This window comes from Drosophila bipectinata, chromosome 3L, assembly GCF_030179905.1.
Source record: "Drosophila bipectinata strain 14024-0381.07 chromosome 3L, DbipHiC1v2, whole genome shotgun sequence".
Taxonomy (NCBI): domain Eukaryota; kingdom Metazoa; phylum Arthropoda; class Insecta; order Diptera; family Drosophilidae; genus Drosophila; species Drosophila bipectinata.
The window spans coordinates 11401394-11424234 of record NC_091738.1 but is presented as its reverse complement, the minus strand read 5'-3'; the positions used below and the strand labels follow the sequence as shown (position 1 = coordinate 11424234).

General features: G+C 39.8%; 2 protein-coding genes across 2 annotated transcripts; both read right to left on the bottom strand.

Annotated features, from left to right (window-relative positions):
- Positions 1–1763: 1763 nt before the first annotated feature.
- Positions 1764–11402, bottom strand: LOC108134256 (uncharacterized). The gene is made up of 7 exons (XM_017254498.3): positions 10919–11402; positions 5713–5844; positions 5173–5323; positions 4652–5079; positions 4073–4579; positions 3138–3343; positions 1764–2061 (listed from the first exon to the last, which is right to left on the bottom strand). The coding sequence occupies exons 1-7, from the start codon at positions 11055–11057 to the stop codon at positions 1846–1848; spliced, it is 1779 nt and encodes a 592-aa protein (XP_017109987.2). The 5' UTR covers positions 11058–11402; the 3' UTR covers positions 1764–1845.
- Positions 11403–15397: 3995 nt separating this feature from the next.
- Positions 15398–21058, bottom strand: LOC108134172 (uncharacterized). The gene is made up of 3 exons (XM_070280032.1): positions 20733–21058; positions 17456–17903; positions 15398–16154 (listed from the first exon to the last, which is right to left on the bottom strand). The coding sequence occupies exons 1-3, from the start codon at positions 20733–20735 to the stop codon at positions 15586–15588; spliced, it is 1020 nt and encodes a 339-aa protein (XP_070136133.1). The 5' UTR covers positions 20736–21058; the 3' UTR covers positions 15398–15585.
- Between the last annotated feature and the right edge of the window lie 1783 nt (positions 21059–22841).

The window sequence follows — 22841 nt, the reverse complement described above, 5'->3', positions numbered from 1 at the left end:
CGTCTATTTTGGGCGCGCGACGACACTATTTTGTATTACAGGGCAGTCTCTGACTCCAGAATTAGGTCACGGAATTAGAATCAGAAGCACGCCACGGAGCAGGTGAAACTTCCCTCGGAATTTCAGACAAAGTTGACCGCATTCTGATTGGGCAACCTAAATGAAAAGGTTTCGTTCCTTTTTGAAAATATTAATCGTCAATTTTTAAGGTTTTGATTAAGTTTGCAATCTGCCTACAAATTGTTGGATATACTCCGCTTAGGAATGGGAGGCAAATGGACGAAGATATAACCATCGCTGCGGGCCATATTGTTCTCTATTGTATTCATTAGCATTTTTAAAAGGTCACATCATAAAAATTTGGATAAAAATATCATACATTTATTTTGTTCACAGGTTTTGATGAAGAATGGTGGAGAATCCATCTAGAAATCGTTTGAGGTATGCCTTGCAAGGATCGGGTGAGAATTGGCAAAGATATGGTCATGAATTGGGCGGTTTATGGAAATCCTGGATTTCACAAGGGGGTCCAGGTTTTGATGCAGAATGGTGGAGAATCCATCTAGGAATCGTTTAAGGAATTCCTTGCAAGGATCGGGTGAGAATTGGCAAAGATATGGTCATGAATTGGGCGGTTTATGGAAATCCTGGATTTCACAAGGAGGTCCATCACAAAAATTCAAAAAATATGGATCGAAAATTTTGTTCTCAGGTTTTGATGCAAAATGGTGGAGATTCCATCTAGGAATCGTTTAAGGTATTCCTTGCAAGGATCGGGTGAGAATTGGTAAAGATATGGTCACTGTTTGGGCCATTTATGGAAATCCTGGATTTCACAAGGGGGTCCACCACAATAATTCGAAAAATATGGATCGAAAATTATGTTCATAGGTTTTGATGCAGAAGGTGGAGAATCCATCAAGGAATCGTTTAAGGTATTCCTTGCAAGGATCGGGTGAGAATTGGTAAAGATATGGTCACTGTTTGGGCCATTTATGGAAATCCTGGGTTTCACAAGGGGGCCCACCACAAAAATTCGAAAAATATGGATCAAAAATTTGTATCACAGGTTTTGGTGCAGATTGATGGAGAATCCTTCTAGGAATCGTTTAAGATATTCCTTGCAAGGATCGGGTGAGAATTGGTAAAGATATGGTCACTGTTTGGGGCATTTATGGAAATCCTGAATTTCACAAGGGGGTCCACCACAAAAATTCGAAAAATATGAATCGAAAAATTTGTTCACAGGTTATGATGCAGAATGGTGGGGAATCCATCTAGGAATCGTTTAAGGTATTCCTTGCAAGGATCGGGTGAGAATTGGCAAAGATATAAATTATATGCATAGAATTGGCGAAGATATATGTTCTGTTGGCCTTCTATGACCTCACGATCTTAACATCTCAGTTATTGGATTTAACAAGAAATTCAAATTGTATCGAAATTATTTTCTTTTAATAAGCATCATATAACATACGAATACAATAAATAATTTGCATAAATAACTTACAACTAGTTTGTTTTCATTGCTCCGAATGTAACCAAAACAGGTTTTCGACTTCTCCTTATTAATGGTACAATTTGTAATGATTAATTTGTTTTTATAATTAAGGCATTGCACTAAACGGGCTAAGGGTTACAACTAAAATTTGTTTACTGGCATTTCTCATTGTGCTAAAATTAATTTTGTCTCTAGGATCTTAGGGATTATTTAATAATCAGCAATACGTATTGTTACGAAATAAATAAAATACAATAAATGAGGCTCTGGGTAGGATCTGTCTCCGTCGAAGGAGGAGGACAGGGCTCAGGTGGTGGATGGGAGTGTGGTCAATGGATGATGTCCTATTGCCACTGGTACTGATTGCGATACGCCAGATAGTGGGGGTCCTGGGCTGTCTGCGGCTGGGGACGCACCTGGTAGCTGTCCGTGGAGGAGTCGACATCCTCGACAGATGGATCCGTTTGGAGGGAGCGCTTCCAGTAGCTGCCCTGCTCGCTCCAGTCGTCGCCATGGTCCTCGTAGTGGTGCTGATGGTGGGCATGTTCAACGTATACAACCTAGTTAGAAAATATGCAAAACGTGTGCCGTGAAGTGAGAAACACCAGAGGAAGTACCAAAGAGGCCCAAGAGTGTGAGTGGTATCTGTATCTGTAGCTTTCAAATTTGTTATCTGTATCTGTATCTGTTTCTGTGTCTGTTTGTGTCTGATAGGACTTTGTAGTCCTTTCGTTGAGTAGAAACTTCAGACTCCGACTGTTCGTAATACTCGTACTTACACAGTGTGAGGGCTAGGTTTTTTTTTTTTCAAAATAAACTCATTCTATTTTTGATTTTGATTTTTGTTTTGGGTCTTATAGTGTATACTGATATTAGTGAACACATTGATTTGTTTATTTGTTTTTTTTTTTTTAATTAGAGCTGTACGTTCCGAAAACGTTTTGTGAGCTGTCCAAAAATTTTACCATATCTGAAACCAAAGAGGTCTTGAATTTGTTAGCATACGGCAAGTTTTGGATACGTTAGGTGGAAGATGGTAACTTGTGTGTGTTCGTATTGGAACTCTGGTGGTTGAAGTTTTGGAGCTGGAAACCGAAAGCTGGTCCCAATAACAGTTAGAAGAGTTATAGCGCACGGACCGGGTGGGTATTTTTTCCACGTGTAGTTTGCCAGGTAACGCATTTTACAAAACCTTTTTTTTATTTACAGCTTGTGTGAGAGAAAGAGATAGCTTGGGAAAAGAGCAAGGGAAGGAGAATATAGATTTTGAAGAAAAACTTTACAAGAAATCACATCGATTTTTAAAAAATATTTTTTAACTGTGGACAAAAATTAGAAATTGAATACCCATATTTTCTGCTTTTTTGAACAAACCTTGGCCAATTGGAAACTGTTGTTGTTGTTGTTGTTTTTGGACTTATGACTAGTGTAAGAGGACTTTGTTTTTGTAATTTTCAAAACTGAAAATGTGCAGAAAATCGATTAAGAACAGTATAAACTTTGGTCTAGCAACCAGAACAAGAACTTGTTCGTGTGTTTCGGTACAAATCAGGTTAAAAAAACGCCAGTTAACAGTTAAACTCACAGGTGCGGTTTCGTTTTTTTCATTTGGGAGGGCGGGACGATCTTAACTCACCTTGGACGGCGGACTACCGCGCTTCACATCGATCCAGAATCGGGCAATATTTATGAGAAGCCCTATAAGAGCTATGGCAAAGAATTTCACCTGCAGGTGAGCTCCCAAAATCTTCAACAGCAACTCGATCTTGGCCTTCAGGATGCTGCCAATCAGCATGATTTTGGCCAAGGCCTTCTTCTTCTTCTTCTTCTTGCCGCGGGTCACTAGATATTGGTTAAAGAATAAAGGATCACATGGAATTAGTTTTGATGGGCTCTTGACTGGATGTACACTTACTGGGCTAAAAATCGAAACATTGAACGTAAATATTAAATATTTTATCGCTTGGGAGGGTGGTGTTTGTTAGTATGAACTGCAGTGCGCGTCAAGTGCGTTAACGGTAACAAAACGGCATTCAAAAAGCAAACAAAAGCAGGCAATAAACATAAAACATATCATACATAACCTTAAAGACATTGGAAGTAGTTTTCATTAAGAAAATCGTACCAATAACTTTTAAATACATGCAGGCGCTTTAGATGGGCAGTATCCTAAACTTATTTCAGTTAAATTCATAATTTTAAATCAAATATAAAATTAAGTTTGAATTCAAATTCAAATTGTATGCATAACAAAAGCTAAGAGCTGTGGCACTCGCTGCCTGCTCAACTGCTTGCACTGCTTTAAGCAGTCAAGCGCCATCTACATGTAGAAAGCGCCGCTTTTAAAATAATAGTTTCCCATTTTTAAGATTTTAAGCCTAAAATAACTGAAATAAAGGACAACCACAACCATATATACATCTAAAAAATATTACTACAGAGGTTTTTTTTAGGAGAAATAATAAAAACCTCTGAAGTCTTGTACTTAAACAATAGATATAGGCACAGAGTTGTGCTCGGAAAACGGTGCGTTAAAGTCATGAAAAACCACACGCAGCAAACAACACACACCTCCGTTACTTCTACCATAATTAATTGGATTCCTGTGCTTTCGCTTTCCTCCGCCGCTGGACAGCAGATCGTCCGCATCGGCCAGGTCGTCCAGCAGACCCAATCCCAGGCTCAGGTCGCTCTGTTCATGCTCCACACCACCGGATCCGTGCTGACCCTTCCGTTTCCGCATCCCCTTCATTTGCTTCCGTTTCTGCTTGCGCTGTTTCCGCAGCTTCTTCTTCTGCTTCAGGGGTCCTGTACTGGACACCACAGAGTCCTCGGATCCTGCTCCGCCATGACTGATCACTGCCGGTTCGCTTTCATGGCCGAAGTCCGCTTCATGGTGCTCTGGAGCGGCCTGGACGACCACCAGAGTGGCTGGCTGGGTTTCATGGCCCTGACCCTTCTTGTTCTTCTTCCGCTTCTTGTTGCCCTTCTTGTTCTTCTTGCGCTTGCCACCACCGGGTTTCTTCAGTGCACCCGCAGCATCTTGATCCGTATCTTGTAGTTCTATGAATTCTACACCTAAAGATAGATTTTCCAAAATATATGTATATTAAAAAAAAAGAAGTTTTAAGTATAGTTTTCAATGCTAACCTGTACTATCTTCGCCGATAATGGTATTCTTGCCATCATTTTCACTTTGGATAGCCGGTTGACCGCTAAACACACTTGGCGTGTTTCCATTTTCACTTTCCGGCTGAGCATTGGAGGCCGCCTCCTCCACCTCCTCATCTTCGGCATCAGTTTCAGTGTCAGTGTCAGCCTCAGCCTCGGGCTCATGTTCCCCCGTGCTATCCGAGGCTTCATCGTCGTCTTCCTCATCCTCATCGTTGTCCTCATCCTCGGCATCCTCCCCAGCAGCATCCTCATCATCGGCAGCCTCCTCGGCGGCATCACTGGTATCGGCATCCGTAGCATCCGCTTCTTCATCATCATCATCATCGTCGTCGTCTTCGGCGGTTTCACTCTCATCCTCAGCTGCCTTCGGTGTCTGCAGATACTCGTATTCGCGGCCTAGGAAGCTGGTTTTCCACAAAATAAAAAAAAAAAACAGGAAGAAGTGTTAAATGTGGCGAAAATTCAACATCGGATTCAACTTGTTTTCTTGTACTTACCCATCCATTGATTCGGCCAGGTATTTCTTCATATATTTCGTGCCGATTTCGATTTTCTTCAATAGAGACGATGGCTTCTCTTTCACGGGCAGCTCCGAAGCACTATATCCCCTCCGTTCGATCGTTGCATTCATCTGCCGATCGGCCTCAACTGTTAAAGAAAATATAAAAAAAAAAACGTTACAGGAAAATCACCAAAAGTTTTCGATTTTAATTGCTTTTCCATGTAAATGCCTAGCACGTTTGGCTTTTCTTTTGGGGGAGTTGCGTGTAAAATTCTCCAACGTCCGATCTGCAGGTTTTTTTTTTATCAAATTTAATGATCACCCAAGTATTCAATGAAATTGGCCAGCTTCTCACCCTCAAATAACTGCTTGAACTTGGCCTAAAGGTTAGTGAAAATATGTATACGAAGGTTTGCTTTTCACAAGCAATTTTATTTTTCCCACATTTGTGCGAAAAGCTTTGTATCTAATTATTGGCTTTGGGCGACAATTTCGTATGAGAGTTGAAAAGGTGATTAAGGTTTAATGAACTTACCCTTTAGTTTCTGCCACTGAACATTGAGCTCTCCATCCCAGACATCCAGTATCCTGCCGGACTGTTGGCGGGCACACGTCCAAGGTTCGGCTCTAATTGGGCACAAGGCCAGGTCCAGATAAGGTGAGACTTCTGCAACAAAAACCAAAAGCCAAAAGATCTGTGTAAATATGAGGCTCGAAACTGGTCAAATATTTAATGAAAAACGGATGGCGATTGACAGCTTGACTGACTTTCGACTGGCCATTTCTTGGCCGTCTCAGTTGGGGATTTGTGGTCTGGTCTGATTTGGCTAGCACTGTTAACATGGTCATGATTTCAGCTTATGGTTTTGGCTTTAACTTGGCTCTAACTTCGCTTTGAGTTTGGCCATTTCCACGGGCACTGCAAATATTTGAGTGAAAGTATGTGTGCGCGCAATCATATCAACACCTTGTGTGGTTTGCTGTCCCACTGCAACAGGTCGGTGGTGCTAACAAGGCTGTAACTGCACCACAGCACCACAGCAGCACCACTGATATGTTGGATATTCTCCTCGCTTTTCTTGTCGGTGGCGCGAGCCATGTTTTATTTAACATTTATTTATAAACTGTCATCAATCAGCGATGGAGTGAAAATGCTTTGTGATTGGCATCGATTAAAATTATGGCTGGCCGTCCAACTTAATTGCTACTTAATGTGAGTACATTTCATTTGGAATAATTCAATTTGTTTACCTGCCAAGATCCTCCTCATATTTGTGTATAACCAAACATGCAACATTTTTCCGTGAGGCATAATTTGTCTTTATTTGATTTTCCTCTCACTAATTCCACACTATTTCCTAACAAATTGAGCAATTATTTTCACTTTAATTCACCAAAGAATCACCTCCATTGTGTCTTTGATTGCCTCCAGTGCCTGGGAGTCCTCGGCTACAAGTCGTGATAAGTGAAAATTTAATGTCAGTTCGTGTAGGTTTTTCATGTCGCTAGTTGTCTCGTTGTCACAATTTATTTGGCTCATTTCGCTTTCAATGGGGCACAGCGCGACTTGACGGTTCGGCGTACTTTGACCCATAGTCTTTGCTAATATTTTCCCAAATTCAATGCCAGGTGAAAGCCAGAGGATGGCAGCCTGTGAAAAATTGTTTACCTGCAACTCGTGGTGACATCCAACAGATAACATCCTGCTGAATTCAAGCCCACGCCACCAAAAACAGCCGAAAAACATCGAAGAAAACCTGCGACAAGAATGCGCCCCAAAGGGAGTTTAAGGAGTGTCCGGGGAGAAGTTCAAAGAAAGCCAATTCGTGATGCACTTCCCAAAAAATTAGGGTATAAGTATCCATCAGATAAGTATCTAAAATAAGTATTTAAGGCAATAAGAGCCTCATTTTCCTCCATTTCTCTTAGTGTACTGATTCCCAGGAAAGCATCTTCGATATCCGTCTATTGCATTTCATGGGTGTCTCGCTTGGCCGAAACCAAAATGTGGCACATTACTCGCAGCTGCCGGGAGAAGCTAGTTGGTAGCCAACATTCTGGCCAAAGTTGGTTGCCTTTTGCCATTTGGTGTCCGTTTTGCCGTTGGTCTTTTCACTTTTCTTAGCCATTTCCCCGCTTTTTTCTTGAATTTCCTCGGCAGGGCGTCGCATGGAAATGCAAATGCCACCAACCAAGACCAAGACTTAATCGAGACCCGGCTAATTCCCAATACCAAATGAACTTTCACTGCAATTGAAGTTTATGCGTGGCTTACTTATAGTTATAAATAAATAGTTACAAGGTTTGCTGGAAGGTTTGATGATGGGTGACGCATTTGCCTGTCCACTTGTGGGCCAAAAGAAATATGGTTAGCTTTTTCTTAGCTGGAAACTGTAAACTGTTAACTGCTAACTGCTGGACTGGACTGGTAAGCATGTAGGCTAACTATCCGGCAAGCGGCTCATTTGCCTTCGCCTGAGGTCCGGCCATAACAGTAGCTCGTAAAATATTAGCATAATCACTGGAAATTCTCAGGTATGTGGCTATGCCTTTCGGGCCGCAAGATTGAGTTGTAAACATGAAAGTGAATCGATCCGATATGGGGTATTGGAAACGATTCAAAATATCAGCAATTACTAACTTGTGGGCGCAGACCAATTGACCTGGTAAGCACAAAATGAGGTAATAAATAGCAATAAACGGTAACAACAATTAACGAGGCTTACAAGTCTACAAAAAAAAGAGTCTGACAGACTCGTCAAATTAAATAGAATGATCCAGTGAAGTCAGCATTCCAAATACTTCCCACTTACAATAGAATTTTATGGCCATTATAGAAATCGGTCGGAACAGAGTCTGGGACTCGGAACCGTTAGCGTGCAAGCCAGTCGACATGTGAGCTCCGCTGAGCTTGAAACTTTAATAAACTTTCACTGGCTTCGATCTGACGCAGAATTTGAATTGAAGACACCAGAAAGCCAGAAAGCCGCCAACGACGACGTCGGACACAGAGACGAAGACAGTCAACCGCAAGCCAAGTAAATACAAGCTGAAAATCCAAAACAAAACATGGCCAGCAGCTACTAGCCACAACAGCTCTAACAACTCCAACAACTCTCAGCAGCCGCTCATGTCGTATATTGATTAGAGCTCCACTTTGGCTACGCAAATCGATGGCTTGAAACTGAAACTGAAATTTTAGATTCCGCCAATGACCGCCAACACATTAAGGAAAATGTTTCTACAATTCAAGAGTTTCTCCCGGAAATAGTAATACTAAAAAGTGAATTAAATACTTGTTATGTTTGGTGATAAGAGTTAAGAGTTTTGTTATTGAAATGGTGAAACATCGATAAGACATGAAAGGAAAGTATTTTTGAGAAAGTCTTCAGAATTAAACTAAACAGAGATTTCTCTGAAAATACATATATTTTTTAAATTAAATAAAGCTAAGATAATGTTTAACAATGAAGTTGGTTTCGATAATTTTTCAACAAAGTATCTTCTTTAGTTTGGTTTTTAGAATACTTATGGTTGGCCCTAAAATTATTATACTTAAAGGTCTCTTTTCCTTTAAAAATGTATGTTAAATACTTATATATATTTTTAAACAAAAATCAAAAACATTGTTTCTTTCAATCAAAACCTGACAACTGACAAAAACGCAGTTACAGCTTCATGTGACAGCTCTGGTTTTGACCATCTTTTTTTAGCCGCATTGTTGACAAACTGGGCAAAATGCCTACACCGGCTTAACTCGGCAATTAAAAAATGAAATTGTATTTCATTCCAGCAAAGAGCAGCACTTTTCATTTTTTTGCGCTTCGACCAAAAATGTCACCAATGCGACGACGCTCCGTTTTGGATTTCGAATCAGACTTGGAGACTTGGAGTTGGACTCAGACTTGGACTTGGGACATCGTGGGCAGTCCAAAGTGATTTCCAGTGGCATTGTTTTGCCATTTGCCAGACCCAGACCCGTCCATCCAGACCGGACACCGAAGACCAGAGCATATTTAAATACATATAGTAAGTGACTCGTCTCGCCTCGGACACTCTCTCACATACAAATATGACGGTTATAACCCAATTACGAGCATTTTTCAAGTTTTTTCTGTTGTTTTCTGTTTTCTTGGTTTACCTCGGTTTTGGTGTCGGAGCAATTTGTAGCAAGACTCCCCGAATGGAGACTCCCCGACCCAAACGAAGTGGCAAGTATAGTGTGTACCTCCACCTGTTTGAGCTCCCTTTTGGTGGCTTGGGTTTAAGCCAAAAAGTTGGTGTAGTCACCAAACTGAATCCGAATCCAAATCCGACACTATCATAACTGAGACATCAACTTGTTTGTTTTGCCGTTGTTATTGTTACCCTTTTTTTGTTTTCTGTGTACGGGTGTTGCTCTTTTTGGCTAAAGGAAGGCCTAATGAATCATTTGTGGCTTTTGGTTTTTCAACTGACACTTTGATGGCTTGGGCGGGACTATGGTTTTTGACTTGAAATATTGTCAGTTTGTAGTTTGAGGTTTGTAAGAGGATAGTAAGAGTCTGCTAACTAAGCTTAATGAGTTTAAAATTAACTAGGATCAAGGTAGTTTTAGAAAAATGTATAATTTGAAGCCACGAAATAATTATTTATTAATTTATTTCATATGTAGTTCCCCTTTTTGAACTTCATGACTTGGCAAATAGCTAACCAACTATCTCCTTAATACCTATACCTCAAGTCAGAAAAACTTATAAGATATTACCCCCCACCATTAGACCCTATCCCTCAAAAATTACCATTTTTCTTAACCCTCACTTTCAGTGTATATGGTATTCGTTTAATCAGCAATCAAAACTCGGAATCATGTTTCCCTGCCAGTTCTTTAATGACTCGACATTCAGTAGTGGGATTGCTACTAACTACAACTATTACCAAAGCCAAGAGACCCCAGCTCCCTGAAGTGCCTACACTTGCTAGCGCGTTGGCCGCCTTAGTTCTGGTTTAGTTGGTTATGACCCATATTACATGCTCAGTGCCCTAAACGATAACGAGGTGTATTTCTTTCTGGTATTTCATTCTGTTTTATTCTTGCACTTGTTGTCTTTTCGTTTGCTAATTGTTCGCCATGCACTTCAATAAATGAACAAGAAATAGGTAAGAAAAACCAACAATTGTGGCCAAGATAGAAAAAGTGTCATACGCTCCATAACGTAACAAGCACCGAAATGAGAATCATCTGCCATGGAGGCCACTTCGTTATGCTGCATTTCCCATAAAAGCCTGAAAATGAATGAAGCCACTGAAAGAAATAGTACTCATTTCCTCAGCCTTCAGCTTTTTTATCTTCAAACCCAAAGTTTGGTTGAAAAAATGTCCAATCTCTTGCCACTTGAAGAGGCCCATAAATCTTTGCGTTTGATTCTTTTTGCCGCAATTGCTGGCCGACACTTTCGTTTGGCGGCTGATTATATAATTGCCGAAGACAGAAGACAGAAATTGCCACTCTCACATTTAACTTAATGAACAGAAATTTCACTGCAATAAAAGTATTTTATTTGAAGCCTTTTGTTTTTGTTTTTGTTTGTATTTTTTCCTTTGTCTGAGCCATGCTCGTTACATTGCCAAGAAAATAAAATAAATAAAGCGCGGAGAAGCGAAAAAAAATAAAAGACACCTCTCAGACAGAGAGATATATAACATATATATGTATATAATTTTGGGGGCCAAAAAGAGTGACCGGCTGAGAGATCTCTTACCGTTTAATTGTCGGCCAACAGGTGTAGATGCTGAGTCGCGAACTGGCAAACTCCAGGCATCCGTCAGATACATTTCAGATGGCAGGATTAGACAGATCAGCAGCACGAGGCCTGCTATAATGGAAGGCTGCCAGTCCATGGTGATTACTCCTCTCCGTTGGTAAATATTTATATATATATGTGTAGTTTTTGATATATATACTTGGCACACACCGTTAGTCGAAATCAAGAAGTCTCTAAGAAACAAAAGTCAACTCTCACAATTGATTTATGTACACTTATCGCCACGCACGACAACAACGGCGCTTTGTTCCATTTTTTATTAAGAATTCTTTTCACTCTTGAATCGAAAAACCCCGAATCGAAACACCGATCGTATCTGTCGGATGCACTGCCACCTGTATAGTATGTCTATCTATTATCTATGTTGTGCTGCCACTTCGATCTGCTCGCGACCAAGTTCAAGGTAAGATTAAGCCATGACGCGCATACGTAAGAAGTTTTATACCAAAAACGCTCCCCGATCGACGGGCGGCTGGCGGCTTGGGGCTGGCGCTTTTGGTTTAAGAGAGTCTGACAATGTGAAAGCGCTCCGAGTTGGCTCTTTGGAAAGTTGGTAGTTGGCTATGATAACTTGGCTAGCCATGTAGCTGGAACTGGTCAAAAGAGAGCCAAACCAGGGACCAGGGACCACAGCCAGAGCCAAAGACTGGCTATTGACTTGGCCCGGTGCTGGATTTTCGCAAATGTATGGCATGCACTGAACAAACGGATCAATTAAGCCGTCCGCTATGCGCATTTCCAGTGTCACACTATATGCGATCGAAAGAATTTGCCATTGCCAGGGGTTAGGGCCACACTAAAGCCATTGAACTTCGACCCGACCTTCACAGGGACAGGCTGCTTTACATGTCTTCGGGGGGCTCTCTGAAAACAAAAGGTTTTCTTTTATTGGATTTGGATTTACCATAAAAGCAAAGAATGGATTTTTAATTTGGCTTTTGTCTTTTTTTTTATTACTTATTTAATTCCAAAGTTAGCCTACTTTAGCACAATTAAAATAATATAGAAACCAGAAAAGTTTTCACACCAAATTAGGTTATTAGGAGGAGGGTTTTAATTAATTAAAGTTAGAGTTATGCAAAGGGGGTTTCTTGAATCTAAAAGAATAGTTAACTTAATACTACCATCACTTTTATTTCACCTCAAAAATCCACATCAATCAGCAATGTATGCCATGAATTTCAACCCAAAAGTTCAACTCTTCCTTCAAACACATGATCTTCTGGATATTCGTATCTTTGGAAAGTCGCTCGTGAGATGCTAATCCTGTAAAGAAATGCAAATCCTGGTTGGGGTGCAAAAGGTGTCTATTCAATGGAAAACAGTGGCCTCCCAACAGTGCAGCAATTTCCACCCACTTGAGAGTTAAACTGACTTTTAAATCAGTTTAACCAAAAAAGTCTTTCTTTTCCTTTCGAAATATCTATTAGCACTTCCAGCCTCTATTGCATCAGATTTATTTGTTAAACTAATTAACATTAAGGCCAACTCAAAACAGTTGCATCATTGATAGATTCTGGCAGGTTTGAGGCACAATTTTCACCAAATATTGGACATAAAAAAAATGAAAGTTTTCTACTTGTTTACTTAAGTCCAGCCCATAATTGACAGACACTAGCAAATCACAAGCTAATGCTATTTATGTGTAAGGGTAGGGCCTACATTCAAGGCGCCATCACCTCAGCTGTCCCTCGTAAACTGAAAAGAAAGTTTGCACAAAATATTGATACTTTTCAATTGAAGTTTGGAATGAGGTGTGACCGAATCGGGTCTTCCGACTTGGTCAACGCCCCCGACACTGCCCGAATTTTGATTAGGCTCTGTCGCATTACGAAATTATCCATTGTGAGCGTCGAATTAGCGAAGAATTCGTGATGACGACTGCTGCCGACAAAATCGTATATCAATTTCACTTTCTTCGAGACAGTTGACATGCAATTAAGGAGACATAGGGCTGCCAAAGATGTCGCCAAGGTAGCCACTGTTTGGTAGCCAGTATCAGGCATGAGGAGCTGGCAGTAGGGGGACAGGTTCCCAGGCCATGTCCAATTATCATGTTAGAAAGAGAGTGAGAGCAGCCAGATTCGCTGACAGCATGTCTGCAGCCCCCAACTCCGGTTGCACAAAAAGAAATTAAATGCTACACTTTACTCTTGTTATCTTAAGCTTTGAGTTTAGTTTTCCAAGAAGTCTTATGCTTGGTGTATAAATTATAAATAAAGATTTCAAGGTCTTAAAAGGCCTTTCAAAAAACCTTATGAATTATAGAGATTTTGAACCAAAACTAACAAAAAGTTCCCTTTAATTTCATCCTAGTTATGCATTTAAAAGATTTTTAAAATCCTTATTAATTAAAAATAATTTTCAGAAAGTAAGCAAAATATTCAGAAAGTTGACATTTTCCTTCGGTGCAGTTGGTCTTACCAGCTCGTTGTTGGCCCAGTGTCTCCTGGCCTGTCAGTTAGACGCAATTATCCACATTTTATATATATGCGGGGAGACAAAGATGCTGGCCAGCTCCATTGCATCTGTCGATGCACATGATTTGTCGCTGGCAAGCGGCCCCAACTGGCCAAATCAAGTGGACAGAAAAAACCTTTGGAGTATTTCAATAATCGCCATTGAAACACTTGCCCCTGCTGTGTTGCGTTAGAAAGCCGCGCTGGCCACGGACCAGAGAAATTCACCGTGCAACTTGTATTTGTTTACTTTTATTTTTGTGCATTTTACCCGTTTATCTATTATATTTTTGCTGCCCAGACTCTTCTGCATTTGGCCTTATCAAGTTTTGTGGTTTAGACTTTGGCGGCGTGGCCATTTTGTTTTTGGCACGGCGACTAATTAATTGCAACACTCTCTCGTGCCGACAAAGAAGACATCAACCACGGCACGGCAGTCAGTCAGGGCTCTTTGGCCGGTGGCTAATGGCCCGCTGGCTAATGGCCCGCCCGATCGGGTGTCCTCCTATAAATCAGCCAGACTGACAGCGAGGCAGTGAGCCAACGATCCAGATTCCATAACCAATCAGGTGGGGGGGACTGAATAGGTGCGACGACGTCATTACATGCTCACCCGGTCTGTCACAGATAAATATTTATCGTCCACTGGCACGGGTACTGGAAGGGGCTGTGGCACGGACACGGGCTCGTCACCGCCATCAGCCAAATCTTGTTCGTTTTTAATTTGTGGCACTTGTTGTCGTTAAAGCTGTTTAATTGCCCGTCCAATTGCTTCTGGCTTTACTTTCTATGATGGCTAATTAACAGGTCCTTGTTGAAAAACATATATAAATATTTATCATACGCCCCATGGAACTTGTTTCACGTTGCTAGTCTTTTATATGTCATACAAATCGAAAGACTTAGGGCACGAACTTGAAATGTGAGAGCATAACTTCGGGCTTTGAAAAAATAATGCTGCAGACTTTTAGGGGGTTAGTGTATGGGTTTGAGCAGGTCTTATGTTAGCCAAGACATAAGCCTTTCGTAGATTATACAGTTTATATATTTTTATTATTTAAAAAAATAGTAAAAACTTTTTTTTAGCCACTTGAGTTTCTTAGCTAATTGAATTTCTTATATCAGTATGTATAATCGAAATAAAACCCATATATGTATAATTATCATCTCCTTTTTTTAAAGAAATTAAATAAGTGCATTATACATTTATCTATATATTTTACAGACTTTGAATATTTTATCTAAATCTCAAATCCCATTAACTATATGACTTTATCTTATTTCACTTTTCATCCATCTCCATTTCTGTCTATCATTGTGTCACATCTGTTACTGTAACACGTTCCTCTTATAGTTAACACCATTTACATGCCCAGACGCTAATCCATCAATCAACAAGCCACTCAGCCGATATTTAATCTCTCAATCAACAAAACGGCTGCCAAGGAAAGTCGGCAATTACTCTTAACCCTAACTCAATTTGTTGCCATATTTAGTCAGCCAATCTTTCACTCTGGGCAAATATTTGAGCCAAATGGGATAGAAATATGATGCTGCCAAGCCTAAAATAATTATAATCCGTCTTATCCGCTTTTGAATAATTGAACAAAATTGGTTACTTATTTCTTTTTTTTGCTTAAGCTGCTGAGCTACCGAAAAAATATAGCTGGCCATGTCAAGACATGACTTGGACTTCCATTTCAATGTTCGCGATGATGTCGATGATTAGATGGCAGAAAAGCAAAGCCGCAGCACACGCCCCTTGGATGCGGGTATAGAAATTTTTGTGAGCTCCTCGGTGGCAGACACGTCAAATGCCCAATTAATCATAGAGCCCCGAATCACCAAAAAGAAAGACTTTCTTCCGCGAGCTTTCGGGCAGACATCAATCATGTTCTTCGGGCTCTTTAGACGTAATTGTTTCGGCTTCCTCATACAAAGGCGGCACACATTTCTGCATATTATGACTATTTATTACAAATTATCAATCGTTTTAGGTCTACTTGGGGGAAAATAATTTAAATAATTTAATTAAAATTAAGCTTTAATTAGAGTCGTAACTAGTTTTAGGTGTACGTAAAGCTGCGTCCTCGTAAAGTCGCTGACTAAATCGCGGTGGTGTTTGATGGAAACCTCAGCTCTTCTCTAGCGAATCAGGCGCCTCGCCCGATACTTTGTAGGTAACAAGGCCATGGGATCCGTGATGTTGGGCACTGCCACCTCTCCGGGCACTCCGGCTGCGGGCTGCTGGTTCTCCGTGTACTGTCCCGTGGGCGCATAACCTCCGTAGGGATCCGAGCGACTGGCCCAACCTCCCTGCGATTCGTAAGTGTAGCCCTGTCCGGCCAACTGAGCCTGGGTCTGGGCATTGCCGTGGATGTGCAGATGGATTTCCTTGCTAGGGGGATGTCCACCCAAGCCGCCATTACCACTCAGTCCTGTGGTGCCCCACGACTCCTTGGCATGTGGATTCCAGCCCGGATAGTTAAAGGATGGAGCTGTGTTCTCATAGCTTCCAAACAAGCTCGATTTCAAGGTTATGAACTTGCCCAAAATGGCAATGGCATTCATCACGACCAGCACCTTCAGCAGGAACAACGACTTCATTCCAATAGCCACCAAAAAGGCAACCATTGCCGAGAGCACTCCGAACTTGAAGATGATGGGAATCAGGGCCATCTGCAGGCGACGGATTTTTCCAAAAGTACGGCCCTCTGAAAGAAATAATAGTTAATTAATAAATTAAGAACTATACAGCTAGAGAGATAAAACTTATGCCTAAAGAAATCATTTCTCCCAAGATAATCCATCAATAATAAACGCATTAAATCCCATAATGTAAGTCTTGAGTTTAAAAATGAAATTCCAAAGAGTTTATTTGCCTTAACTACTATAATTTCATCAATAAACAGACCTGAACGCCCAGCTATGCGAAAGTCCAATAAAAAACAATTCGCGAAAGGCATAAAAATAATAAATATATACAGCCTCATGGAAAAAAATTCAGCAAAAATATTTTCTCATCATTTAAAGATGAGCAAGCCGCGTTTTGCTGTCTTATTTAATAAATAATTTGAGGGGCTCTAGAAAAGATGCGGAAAGTGAAATTACAATACATACAGACAAAAATCCGAAACCCTATATATCACAGCTCTCAGACGTTTATTTTTTTTTCTCATCCATGTTTGGTGTTAACACCTTTTAGCGGCTTTTTGTTGTTTTGTTAGCCGCTTCTTTTTTTTTGTGTGTTTGAGCTTCATTGAAAACGAAAGTGAATCAAGTCTGGCCTGGCGCTGGGAAATCGGCTTTGATTAGAAAAGCCGCTAATCAGTTTGATGACACGAAGATGCAATCAACTTAAATGAGACCAGCAATCATTTCAAACAGAAGCACTAATTGCGAGTCGGGGGAAACTCAATTTACGCTATTCAGATCTTCAAAAAAAGTATATATGCGATTGAATAATAAAGATTGTTAGATAATAATAAAAACCCACATTCATATCACAATTCTTTTAATCTAAAAATTGTAGGTCATAAGTTGTAATTGTAGGGCTTTTAAGAAACCGTATTGTATTGATTTTAATTTTTTCAATAAAAGCATAGAAGTATTTACTTTACCGGAGGTTTCTCTTTAAAAATTAAACATTATCTTTAGTAAGTATTATATTTTTTGGTGAGGAAAAATCCTATCTCTACCCTCTTTTGTAACTTATCTCTTTAGTCTTCTAGCCAACCTAGATATAAGTCCCTATTCTGCTCCTAATGATCCACAACTTATATTAATGACAAAGATTCTATCAAGAAAAGGTTTATCGTCATAATATCAAATTATTTTGACTTCATGCTAGATTTCTGAATATCAAAGTAAGATGTTCCCAGTGATGACTCTTCACAAATTTCCTAACAACACCGCCTTGATTTCGCTTGAGGCTGTCCCTGCTTTTAGTTCACTTTTTGTCTGATATTTAAATTTTTCTTGTTTTCTTGTTTATTTATTTTGCTGGGGAACTCACCCACTGCGGAGCTGCCGGACGCTGGCTTCCCGTCGTCGTTGTCGTCATCGCCGAACAGGCTTTCACTCAGATCGCTGCGCAGCCAGCCCCATAGAGTACGGACCATGCCCCAGACACTGAGATCCGTGGGGTCGGTGGCGGCCTGAACGGCACTGGGGTTCTTGTTGTTACCCGATGCCGCAGCCTCTTTGTCTGCCCCCTTGGCCGGCTGCTGCTCCTCCTCCTCGTCCTCATCCGCTTCCTCGTCGTCGTCGTCATCCTCGTCGTTTTCTTCCTCCTCCTGGTCGGCTTCTACCGCTGGCTCCGCCTCTGGTACCTTGTTGTCGTTCTGCTGCGAGGGTTTCTCGACCTTTTTGGTTATCTTGGCTCCAAAGGCAGAGCTCAGGCAGCAAAAAGCCAAGAGGAGTACCAGCAGTGAGTGCCGCGCACTTGAACTCTTTGTGAGAAACTGAAAGTGGAACCCATAGAGAAATTATATCAGTGTGTGTTTACCAAGTAAGTGGTTTGTCTCTTTCATTGTCCAGGGAATGAAGAAGACAAAAACAAAAAGCATTTCATCATCACGGTTTTTGGGGCTGGGGTAATTGCGTAAACAAAAGACTTAGGAAACGAACCTGTTGCCACCTTGTCGTGAAACGCACTTTAGAATCCCATTTGAAGCCCCTTTAAAGCAATAAAAAAGTGTTATGTCTTTGATCTTGGCGCGAAAGCATTTCCCATTTTTGTTTAAATAGAGCCTGCGACATTGTTGCGTAATGCCAAATTTTTTATGGCTTTTGGGCCCTGACAGTGCCAGCAATTTATATGTAAATTTTTAAAACTCGCCAAAAATATTGTATAAAACTGGGATTTATATTTAAAAAGAAAACCAGACAAAAGGCAATTTTAAGCGGTTTGTGAACATTAGCTAATAGTTTCAAATTGGCCAAATATAATTTTTTGATCCTAAAACAAACAATTCCGGAAGGGGATTTTATTTTGGATTTAATATAAAATAGTAATTCGGTCACCAAGCGGTGTAAACAATAAAACATTTTATAATACCACGCATTTTGTAAATATTAATGACCCAGCCAGCCCATTACCATAAAAACCTACGACAAAAAAAACCACAAACTCATCGAATATTTAACATTCCCACAAAAACTAAAACATAAAACCTTTACTGCCCCAAAGTGAAATTTAAATATGACCCACCAAGCCCTTATCTGCCGGCAAAAATTTATTTTCTAAGAATACTTGACGAAAAAAAAAAAAACAGAAAGTCATGGCTTTCCATTTTCAATTCACCTGCAGAATCCCCCAAAACATAATTATTGTATCTAATTGGGCAGAAGCTGAGATGATTTTAAAAGAAAAGAAAGAGATTCCCCAATAGCCTTTGGGAATGTGATGGTTCCAAAAGAATCTCAGACCCAACAAAAGGTAAACAAATTATATGGAGCTAACGGTTGGCTCCATTCCCCCAAAAGAATATCCATCAAATCGCCCTACAGACGCTTCAATTAACTGGGCCAAAACCAAATTTGCATGGCCTAAAACAAACAGTGGGTTAGAATTCTTAACGCGATTTGCGTTCGGTTAGCTTTATTTAATAAAATTATATTTATGGCCTATTGTTTTGACTGATTTCTTGTTAGTGGGGCAGAGTCTTTTGTGCCCAATTCGATTTGGTTAAAACTGTAAAAGGAAATCAATTTTGGCACGGCCTTGATTCAGTTTAAAGCACGCAAAGAAAATTGATTTAAATTCCAAGGCGGAAAACAAAAAAGAAATGCTTTCCCTCCCAAGTGATGCAACCAACCAGAAGAAGAAATGCTTTGTCAAATACCCATTTATGTATGGATTAATTGATTTACATAATTTTCCAGTTGAGATTGACAGACTGAACTTGGTTTTCCAGCTTAGTTTCACTATTGGGTTATTTGTTTTATTCACAAAACCCGTACGGCCGGGCCTTTTAATTAACATCTTCTGATTTGTTTCATCATCAAAGTCGAACATTATCGCATCTGAGTCAGATGCCGAGACAGACTCACTTTCATGGCAGCTTCTCGGATATTACGGGTGAAATTTCATTCGTCTTTATCTTGTTAATATGTAAATATTAACCAAAGGTATTTGCACTTGCTGCCCGAGAAAGATTTCGCCTTTAAATTCCACAGAAATGATGCCAAAAAAAAATATCAGTAAACATGTGCTCTGAAAGATTGTATCTCAGGGTTTTTGTTTTTGGGGCTTACTGGAAAATCTCCATAAATTCTGTCGATTAGGCAAAACATTTAACAAATTTGCTGAACAATTTGCCAGCAATTTTAAATCATTTGTGGCTGTCTAGCCTATTATTTAACGCTGTTAATAAACAAAATTAACTTTAAATCGCAATAAACATTATTATACGCATTTTGTTATTTGAGCTAATCCACCCAATGAACTATTTATTGTCTGTATTATTAATTAGAGTACTCATAAACGCGAACTTTCCTTTCACGTGGGTGTGTAGCACTTATTTTATGATTTTATTTCTCATGTCAGTAAATGAAGCCATAAAATCTTGAGCTTATCTCGAGTAATTATGCATCTATGGCACGACTTTCTTTGGTTATGACTAGGCTTTGTCATAAAAACTAAAGTATGAGCTAGTGAAGTTGTTAGTAAACCAAAGTCGATGATGCAATTAGTTGGCACGTGGTTGAGGCAACTAATTTAGCCATTCGACGACCATTATCTAATGTCAATAAAATGTCGCAGTTCAAGACACTGTATGACATATATATGAATTAATGTGTTCAGCTGCAAGCCAAGTTAATAATGGCCCACAGATTTTAACCAACAATTGAAAACTGGCCGGAATGAAAACACGCCTCAAAAGAAAGTTTTTTTCTCGAAACGAGCGTCGGACAAACAAGTGATTTTTGTGCCAAGAATTGTTGGCATTTGTCACACTGGCTTTTTGGCCAAAAAAAACATTTTGTTGGGCCTTTTGTTCCTTTTTAGAGGGCAGATTGAAGAAAAGCGATTGGGGACAGATGGAGCGTGTCTAACATTTCAATGTATAATGCAGAGTGAAAAATTAAAGGGGGTTTTCCAAAAAAAAAAACAATTATTTCTATAGGGCCTTGTGAGTCAAACTAATTCTAAAAAAAGAGGTTTTTGGACCCAATACTCTTTCTTTTTTTTAAATAAATATTTTTTTATGCATTTTTCATTGTAAATCCTTTTTTTCAGTGCACTCTTTGAACTTGTCCCCTGATTTTTGTGACCATTTCGTACTCACCATATTGATTGTATGAAAACTTTGATTTTCAGTTAATTGGTGTAGTTGCTGTATCCTGAGCTTATTTGTGATTGATGTGGACCACTTTCACGCCAAATCCGTGGCACGCAGATGTTGGCCAAAAAATTATACACGAATCTACCAGCTAGCTAATAGTGGCTAGCAAAGTATTGGTTTTGGCCAATGGAGATATGCAGAGATACGGCTTAAAATCGAGTTCGCATGGAAAGCGACTGCAACGCTTGAGATGTGCCCGTTGACTGCCATTTGGATCTGGCCTCGGCCACCAGGTAAGATCTACCTCTGTCGGCGTCTCTGCTGCTGTTGCTGCTTCGGACCAGTCTTGGCCAAGCCAAGACGACTTGGCGCTTCTTCGGCGTGTTTGTTTTTGCCTTAGCCACTAGTTGGCACTCTCACGAAAACGGAGACAGCCGGAGCACACGCGCTCCCAGTTACAATTTCGTTTTCAACACTTTCTTCACAATTTCCCCTAAACGGCAGCAGCAGCCACCAAAAACTGCAAAGTCAATGTCTCTCTCTCTTCCTGTCTTTCTGGCCTTTATTACGAATTGTCGTGTAATGGCTCAGAGCATGAAAATGTTTCGTGAACGTGACAAGACGCACAACTGACGTCACAACTATAAAGGCCCCAGTACCCAGTACTACTTATTACACTTCCATTGATACGATTCGGTCTAGTGATTAGTTATATTAAAACTATTTAGTATATTTGACATTTTTAAAATTTTTTGTACGAAAAAATTGAAGTAAATTATTCCCAAGTATTTTTTTGAAATAAAGATGCCAAATAAACTAAAAATTTTAAAATAACATGTAGTTAAGATAGAAACGACAGAAAAAAAGGTTCACAGGTTCACTTTTTATTGAACATGATAAGAAATTACCTTTAAACCTTAATATACGTATGTACATATGAACATACATAGTTTTTTATTAATTTTAAAAAATCCTTCAACCTAAAACAATTAAATTTCATTAATTATATGATCAAATAAATACCACAAACTCCAAACCTAATGAGGGAAAATATTTTTAACAATTTTTATTTGCCTTGTTGCATTTTATTCAACACCTCTCGAAAAGTGCATTACAGACATTTGTAATTAACTAATTGGTTCATTTAAAAGCAATTGAAAATAATTTAACAATTTTCCATTTCAGCCTAAAGAGCATTGGATCTGGGAGCAGAGTTTTTTGCTTTCTCATTTCGTGTTTTGACGGCCAAAAACATTTTTGCCGGCTACCTTTTACAAGCCGTCTTCGTCGTGATTGGATTGTCTTGACCCATTTCTCCGGGCTGGCTCTCTCTCTTTCTGGCCACATCATGGTCTCTCTTTCGTTTACGCATTCCCATTCACATTTCCCAAAGACCCATCTGTCCCGAAGTGATTTGCATGATAATTCCATGGGTTAAAGTTCTAGTTTTTGGAGAATCTTTTGTTACATTGAATGGATCTGTTTTGATTTGTGATCCATAATTGTCACAGATCCATGAGGTGGTTACAGTTAAGAAGAACATTCCACAAAAAATCAGGTTAAAGAGATCTTTTCACAGGCAAGTTGGTGGCACTTTATGATCGTACACTTTATTGGCATTACATCAAAAATAAAACTCAAAGAAGTTGCCACATTTCCAAAGTTACATAAACAATGCAGGTTCATTGCTCTGCCTTGGTGCAGTGTTTTTCGTCTGGGCTTAATCCACAAGGTTTATCCAAATCATTACATAATGTTGGCCAACTGGAACTCTAGCGATTGTGTGTGAAAACCGTTAAGTACACCGACAACACGAGTTCAGGTTCAGGTTCACTCTGGGGTTGAGCTCTGGGTTCGAGTTTCTTGCTGTTGCTGACTTTAATGTCAACGAAACCTATTCTGGGTCTTCCAAAAAAAAAAAAAACCGAAATACTTTTCAAGAAGTAGCACTTATCGTAACGGTTCTCACACCTTTCGTGTTTGCTCACCTGTCTGGATTATCAATATTGAGTTGGTCATCAAATTAACATTTTTATTTGGTTTTTGAAAACAAAGAAATATCTTGTTTTACCTTTTTTATAGCAATTAGATATCTTAAACGATCGTATTAGA

Excerpts from the sequence above, each read along its gene's own strand:
- LOC108134256 (XM_017254498.3), bottom strand. The coding sequence starts at position 11,057 with ATGGACTGGCAGCCTTCCATTATAGCAGGCCTCGTGCTGCTGATCTGT. Across the intron at positions 5,324-5,712 it reads TCAGTGGCAGAAACTAAAGG|TTGAGGCCGATCGGCAGATG; the intron begins GTAAGTTCATTA and ends TTTCTTTAACAG. Across the intron at positions 2,062-3,137 it reads GCGGTAGTCCGCCGTCCAAG|GTTGTATACGTTGAACATGC; the intron begins GTGAGTTAAGAT and ends TTTTCTAACTAG.
- LOC108134172 (XM_070280032.1), bottom strand. Across the intron at positions 16,155-17,455 it reads GTCCGGCAGCTCCGCAGTGG|AGGGCCGTACTTTTGGAAAA; the intron begins GTGAGTTCCCCA and ends TATTTCTTTCAG.